At 30.5% G+C, this 8,226-nt stretch overlaps 1 protein-coding gene across 1 annotated transcript; it reads right to left on the bottom strand.

Annotated features, from left to right (window-relative positions):
• Positions 1-479: 479 nt before the first annotated feature.
• Positions 480-2,198, bottom strand: LOC132604334 (cytochrome P450 94C1). Its single transcript, XM_060317792.1, has one exon. The coding sequence runs from the start codon at positions 2,108-2,110 to the stop codon at positions 644-646; it is 1,467 nt and encodes a 488-aa protein (XP_060173775.1). The 5' UTR covers positions 2,111-2,198; the 3' UTR covers positions 480-643.
• Positions 2,199-8,226: the final 6,028 nt, after the last annotated feature.

Below are 8,226 nucleotides of genomic sequence, written 5' to 3'. Positions count from 1 at the left end.
TTTGTATTATGCCATATACTCTCTTGCTTTATTGATACTAGCTCCATACCAATAATTTGTTGAAACCTTATGTATAGAACCTCAAGTACTTTGACTCGTCGAATTTATAGAATGTAATCTTCATAACAGTTTGTGAATTGATGTGTTCAAAAGTTATAAACGATTTCTTGTGATCTTCAAGTCTTGATAGTTTAGTTACAGATTCTGTTTTTAGTTACGAAAATAAATCAAACATTTGTGAAAACCTCTTGGGTAAATTGTTTTATAATTTGTCAAATAACTGATGAAATAGTCTCTTAATAAGCTCCATCTATCCAGATCACATAGTAACTATTTCTATTATCTATATTACTAGTATTTATAATGAATTTTAATCGTTCTCTTAACTTTGCAATTGGCATACATCTATGCAAAAATGGATGTAAGATCTGATTAATTCATCAATCTCAAGATAAAGAAGTGTCGAGACATACCCAATATTTTCCAAACACTTTTGTTATTAGATCAGAAGCGATCTTTTGACATTAGTCTATATATACATATATAGTTCAGCTCTCTAAGCCTAAACCGCTTGAACTAATTATAAAAGCTATCAAATTCTGCTAGTTCTAAATTATGAGTTCGTCACTGTCTATGACTGAGGCTATTGTTGCTGTCTTTCTTGAACCATGACCGGAAGTCCGCCTCTCACGGTGGCTGTCAAGCCAGGCATGAACTTTGGAGTGTCATCTTTTGTAACGACTTGAAAGTCGAATTGCCTAATCAAAGCCAAAGCAACACTCTTCATCTCCACAATAGCCAAATCTTTGCCCAAACAAACCCTAACCCCACCTTGAAAAACCGGGTACTTAAAGGGACATTGTGGCTTAAAAACCCCGTCTTGCAACCATCTTTTTGGCTTGAATTCGAGACAATCTTGGCCCCAAATGCTCTCCATTCTTCCCATCGCGTATGGATGATAAGTTACCCTTGTCCCTTTAGCAACAAATGTACCATCAGGGAGAGTATCGTTCTCTTGACAAAACTTCGAATCGAATTGAACAGGTGGAAATAGCCTAATACTCTCGTGTACCGCTGCGGTCAAATAATGCATTTTTCGAATTTCCTCAAAAGTAGCAAGTGTTGCCTTTTCTGTTTCTCCCATGACCCGGCTCGACTCAGCTAGGATTTCATCTATGACTTGTGGATTTTGATTTAATAGCCAAAAGAAAGTAGTCAAAGCTGAAGCAACAGTGTCTCTTCCCGCTAAAAGAAAACTGACAACAATGTCCCTAAGGAGTTTGTCATCATCAATATTCCTCATGAACCTGGACAAAAGGTCATTTTGGGAAGAAAAATCATTTTTTCTTTTATGCATTATTACCTCCTCAGCAAGCATATCAACCATTTTGATAGCTTCTTTCAACTGCTTTTCTGATCCAATATTTAAAGCCCTTTTGATTTTCCAAACTAAAGGGGAAACTGTCATCGCTCTTTCAGCTGACAATTTAGAAGCTAAATCAAATGCAACTTGAAGATCTGAAACTGGCAACGATAGTTTCAAACAACCAGGATCCATACCAAATGAGAATTTACATATACTATCAAACGAGAACCGCCTTAAAACATCTTGCAAGTCCACAACGTTGCCATTTTGGTTACTTTCCAAAAGAGGAATTAACCGGTTTCTAATTTCATCTCCAACGATCTCAAAAGCGTACGAACGTATCGATACGCTTCCAAGTTCTAAACTCGCCATTTTTCGTTGAAAATTCCATAATTTTCCGTCAACGGCGAATATTCCTCGGCCTAAAAGATCACCCAAGATTGTAGAAAATTGTTTCCCTTTTGGGAAATTTTCGAATTTTGTTTTGAGCATGTATTCAACGTTCTTGGGATTTGCTGTAATTACATTTCCAAGAACGTGAACATGTATTGTCCCACTTGGTGACTTTTTCAGCAGATGAGAGTACCAATCACATAGATTCTTGAACTCTAAAGTCCAGCTAGAATTCAAGTACCCTTTACAAATCTCACACTCACAATAAGGCTTAATCCTAAAAAGAAATAAGAAGGCTGATAATACTAGTACACAAGTTGCCAAAATCAAGAAAAAGAAAGTAGTAGCCATTGCTTTGTATGACTTCAAGAATTATGTAAAAAGAAGAAGAGAAGAGAGGGTGGAAATTTGTGAATGAATGAGGAGAAGTGAATAGAGGGTGTGGTTCTTTATAGTGAAGAGGACAATGATATTTATGGAATTTTCTATTTTACTATTCTATAAAACCAGGAATCAAAGTACACAGTTTCTAATTTTTGTCCATCAATTTGTTACACTACTTTGGTTTTTAGTTTTAGAAAAGGACATCACAACTGGTGGGTGAAAGCAAAGGACAACGACAGGAAGTGGGGGCACGAGTAACGCGTGCGCTAAAATATATTACTACGAAACAAAAGTCATTAAAAATATGTCGTGCTGTCTATATTGCCTATTTTAACACATGCGTTATTTATCATTACTGGTTATTGGAGCTCCAATTGTAGAAGTTAAAATGCTAATATTAATGGAATAGTCGTCGTGTTTGATATTTTTATGTTTCTAAACAATCGCTTGAGAATTGTTATTTTTTAATTGGTATGTATTAGATAAACTAAAATTGGAAAATTTGAATGTCATAACTATGTCTAAGAGCTATTTATGAATTATAACTATCTTTTGCAATAATTACATTTCGTAGCTACATTTTACATTTCGTAGCTACTATACATGATGCGTGCTATAGTTGGAGTGGTCATTGGGCATGTGCTTTGCCCTTGAGCTCCCAGGTTCGAATCCCGATGGCCACATTCTTCTTTCTGAGAAATTGCAATTTCGGCTATATTTCTGTGTTTTTAAATACAGCGAAATACATGTATCATAAAAATATAGTAGAGTAAATCATTTAAATACACGAGAGAGTTGTGTATTTCATTGTATTTATATACTGATAATCCTTTTGTGTTGTATTGGACTGTATTTCAATGTATTTGGTCAGATGTATGTGACATGTATTTGGTGTATTCAACTGTATTTCGGATAGCAATCTTACAGCTGTATTTAGAAACAAGGAAATACATGGAAATAAAGCCGAAATTGCAAAGGTAGCTACGGTTTGTAAATTGTAAACTTATAGCTATATATTATTAAGAGCTTATGAAAGGTAGTTGTTTATGTAAATTGCCCTTTTCAAAATTTAATGTGGATCATGCGATTACAATCAATTTGAGCAAAGGGAGTCCTCAAGTTAAAACATCTATTTTGACAAGAAAAATGAACAGAAATCGTGTGTGGTGCTGCAAATTATTTCAATGTATATTCATTATTTTTAGTGCGGTGAATCAAACACCCAACAAAACTAATTGTTGCATTACTAGCTAATTCTTGTATTACTAGTTCTTGCACTACTAGTCCTTGCATTACTACTTAATCATGTACTATTATTATTCTTGTATAGTTTGTTCTCAAGATCCCTAATGTTTAATGAAAAAAAAAAAAAAAAAAAAGAGAAGAAAGCAAATGTAAATGTCGCCCATGTCGGCAACATATGGGCAAGTTACACATGACAAGACGTCGGCAACTCTAGGATACATGCACAAATCTGTTTACTATAGTAATATACGCTATCTTCTGAGACAGATCCGCATTTTCATATACAAAAATTAATGTGGCTGTCTAGAATAATTGCATTTCTTATCCATTTGTTGCACATGTCTAGTTGCATTGTCTTCTCCTCTTTTTTCAATTTATCTCATTGCCAAGTATGTTTCCCACTAACAGTTTTCCCGTTCTCCATTTCTCTGAAGGTTTTCTTGACACGTGATAATGTTCTATATGATTCTCGACATAGACTGAAATTGGTAAATGCTAGCTCCTCCTGCTGTGAAATTTAAATGACTAAGTTATCTTGTTATTTTTTTGTGTATCATTTATATAGCAGTGTTACGAAGTTTAAGAACACTAGTTTTAGTGTACGCGCTTTGTGCAAGACAAAAGCGCGTACTTCATTTGACGATAAACAGTATATTAAAAAAATATGACTTAACTATGAACTTCATCATTAATTTGTCTCTAAATTTCTCTTAGCTAAGATTTTTTTTATCATTCATTACTAAATTACGAATTTTGTTGTTTAACTTTTCCTTGATAATTCATGTTTATTTAGTAGTGAAATAACTTAATATATAAAAGAATATTGAGAGTTTTCATTTGTTAGAATAAGTGTCACAAAAAATAAATGAAAATTCATTTAGAATATATTTTATTTTCTACTATTTCATCCTCGTTATTTTAAATTTGCATTTTACCAATTTTACATTTAATGGATTTTGCTTTATTTCTAATTTCTTTCACCACTAATATTTTTATTATTTAACAAATTTATATACTTAAGTATTTTTTTCAATTTGAAAAATAAATTTAGTAAGGTGACGAATTTGGAAAAGAATAAAATTGAATTATTTTGCTAATTAGTTAATTCAAAATTTTATCACAACATCAAAAGGAATAATTTAGCTTTTGTTAGTTCAAATTCATGATATTAGTTGATCCCAAATTTAAATATTTAACTATAATTATGATTGTGTTCCATAAGACTTCTATACGAATTTTCTGAATTGACTATTTTGATTTTATCCATTTTCCTTGCAACATTTTATTTTGGGGCTTCGCGCTTTTCTACCATGTTCCATAAGAATGCTCTACGAACTTGAATGTCACTACAATTTTTTTTTTTTTTACAAAAAAAAATTGTTTTATTACATAGAGGGTAGGGGAAGAGGAAATGGAGGAGGGGATTACAACGTGGGGATTCGAACCTTCACCTACAAGGTGAAAGTTTAGGTAACTAACCAACTGAGCTACTAGATCCAACATGTCACTACAGTTAAACTCTTTTTTTTTTATGTTTTTTTATTGCTCCCTTTTTAGTGATCATCAAGTCGTGGTAAAGTTTGTCTACTTCTTACTTTTTTAATTGAAAATCAACTGTTATGTGTCCTATTAAAAATAATAATAAAGGAATGTTGCCTAAGTAAGAAAAGGAGTTTATATAAGGTAAGGTTTTAATTGATATTAAACTCCTAAATTTTATAATTCAAATAAGGAAAGATTTAATAAGCAACATTTTAGTCTATCCCAAAGTCCTAAACATTAAGAAATAATTAAATTACAATTTTATCCTGTGTGAATTTTTAGTTCAAAGGGAAAAAAATGTGAACTACATTTAGAGTACGTGCTTTGCAAGTGTATATTGCATTGATAATAAAATGTTATTAATAAAGTATATTCTTTCTCATATAAATATCCGTTAATATCGTGCTTTAATATAGTTAAGCGATAATTTCAAAGACCTCCCTCCAGGTTTTTTTGTATCACACTATCCTCCCTCGTGATTTGAGATATTACACCAACCTCCCATATTTTAGTTTTCTTGTAACAAAACTTATTTGAATGATGAAATTCTAATAATATTCCAAAAGTACCCTTTGGGACAAAAATTAGGGGCATTAAATTTTCTTATTTATTACCACTATATTTTAAAGAATAGAAAGAAAAATCACTTCTTTTACCTTAACCAAAACATGACACCTGATTTACTTTCTTTTTGTGGTTTATTTAGAGAAGCTGCAAGGCATAACATAAGTCATCACATGTACATTCAACCGCTCATTTCAATTGGATACTTAAAATAATAGAGTAATAACAATGTGAACATACTAAAACATGCAGAATATAGCATAGTACTACAGTTTTAGGAACTGAATGGATAATGACAAATGACCAATAATGACTCACATAATTCATAACCAAAAAAAGAAATAAAAAACAATAAAATGTCTTGAAGAGAAAGGGATAATGAAAACAGAAAAGGAATGCAACATATGAATTTTGTATAGAAAGAAGTTTTTTGTACCAACGTAATTCTGATAAAAGTACGCAAAAAGATTCTGGAAATGCAACCACACGTGAAATTTTGGAAATGAAGTTTTCGACAGTTATTAGTTCCGAATCAAAAGCTCTTTTGTTTTAGTTTCAAAGGGCAATTTGGAAATTTTTGACAAGAGCATCATTTAAATAAGTTTTGTTACGAGAAAAGGTTGGTGTAATATCTCAAATTACAAGGAAGGATAGTGTAATATAGACAAATTTGGAGAGAGGTTTCTGAAATTATCTTTAGAGTCAAATATTGGGATAGAACTTGATCAAAGAAATATGGACCATGTAAAAATTATGAACTAAAATTAATTCTAAACTGTCTCCCTCTCCCATATACATGTACAGTCAAACCTCTCTATAATTGTCATTCGTTATAACAACATTTCACTATAGCGGCCTGATTTTCTCCGAAACCGATTTTTCATGTTATATTTTACTTCTCTATAACAACATTCTGCCTATATTAGCAATGACATCGGTTATAGCGGTACACTCTTTGTAAAATTACCTCTCTATAACAGCCATACTCAAATAGCGTATAATATTATTTTGTAAGAAATATATTATGTGACAACAAAAGTGTCGATGAAGAGTCTCAACCTACTGCTACTTCGAGATAGAAGAGTCAAATGTTAAGCACGTAGACAGCCTTCAAGGGAAAGCTATTGAATTTCCTTTTGCTGAAAGTTTGGACAAAAATTTTCGTCAGTTGAAGCGTTATATTATCACTAAGAGACTAGAATTTACGAAACAGCCTACAATTGTAGAGTTCTTACGTCAAACTTGAAATATTTAAATTCTCAATTAATATAAAATGCATATGTTCCATATATTTTAATTCTTTATCTGTGTGGTACAACTAGTTATGGATTTAGTAGTAATTTATTAGTCTTTTCAATTTTTAATTTATGAGATATGAAAATCGAGTCCGGAGCCCAAATGGGTTATTTTTACAGCCATTAGACAAAAATGGTATGCTTTTTTTTTTAGACCAAAATGGGCAGTTCGTGATCCATGCAACGAAATAGGTGGGTTTTTTTTTTTTTTTAATTTCGTGAATTAAATGAAGAAATTGTTTTTTTTTCTTTGCATTTCGTGAATCAATTCACGAAATAGATGTTTTTTTTTATTTCGTGAATAAAAAAGAAAGTGATTTGTATTTGTTTTTTTGCATTTCGTGACACAATTCACGAAATAGCCTTTTTTTTTTTGCAATTCTTGAAATAATGAAAGAAACTGTTTTTTTTTTTTTGCATTTCGTGACACAATCAACGAAATAGGTGTTTTTTTTTTTAATTTCGTGAATATTAACTTAACTGTTTTTTTTTTAGCATTTCGTGAAATAGTCAACGAAATAGGTGTTTTTTTTTTATTTTTTTTATTTCGTGAATATTAACTTAACTTTTTTTTTTTTAGCATATCGTGAAATAGTCAACGAAATAGGTGTTTTTTTTTTCGTGAATATTAACTTAACTGTTTTTTTTTTGTTTGTATTTCTTGAATAAAAAAAGAAATAGGAAATTATAATTTTTTTTTTTTTTGCATTTCGTGTATTAAAAAACAAAATAGGATAATTTTTTTTATTTCGTTCATATAAAAAGGAAATTTGAAAATATATATATATATATATATAAAACGAAATAGGAAATTATATATATATATATATATATATATATATATATATATATATATATATATATATATATTTTGCATTTCGTGTATTAAAAAACGAAATAGGAAAATAATTTTATTTTCATTTTGTTTATATAAAAACGAAATAGGATGAATATATATATTTTTTTTGTATTTCATTTATATAAAAACGAAATAGGAAAATAATTATTTTTTTTCGTTTATATACCAACGAAATGTTTTGTTCCATTTCGCAGGTATATAACGAAACACCCCCCCCCCCCCCCCCCCCCTTTTTACCGTTTTTCTGCTTTCCATATCGCTATGGTTTTAATTTTATTTTTTTGTTCATTTCTGTTGGTTCAATCAGTTTCAGACGAGCATTGAATACTTGTCAAAATAATATCTTTTACATTTCATGACTTAATTTGCGAAATTTTTTACTTTTCTTCATTTATAAATATTGTCCTATCTTTACTTATGGTATATCCTTAGTCTTTCAATTTTCTTTTATCCATCTCATATCTTTCATCTATTGTTTTCTCTTATTTGTTTCATATCCTTCAACTTTGATTTTTTCTCTCATATATTCCGTAAAAGATGACGGAAACTCATGTTAAAGTGTATTTATTTTGGGGTGG

Source organism: Lycium barbarum, chromosome 1 (assembly GCF_019175385.1).
Source record: "Lycium barbarum isolate Lr01 chromosome 1, ASM1917538v2, whole genome shotgun sequence".
Classification (NCBI taxonomy): domain Eukaryota; kingdom Viridiplantae; phylum Streptophyta; class Magnoliopsida; order Solanales; family Solanaceae; genus Lycium; species Lycium barbarum.
This window is presented reverse-complemented; position numbering and strand designations above follow the sequence as displayed.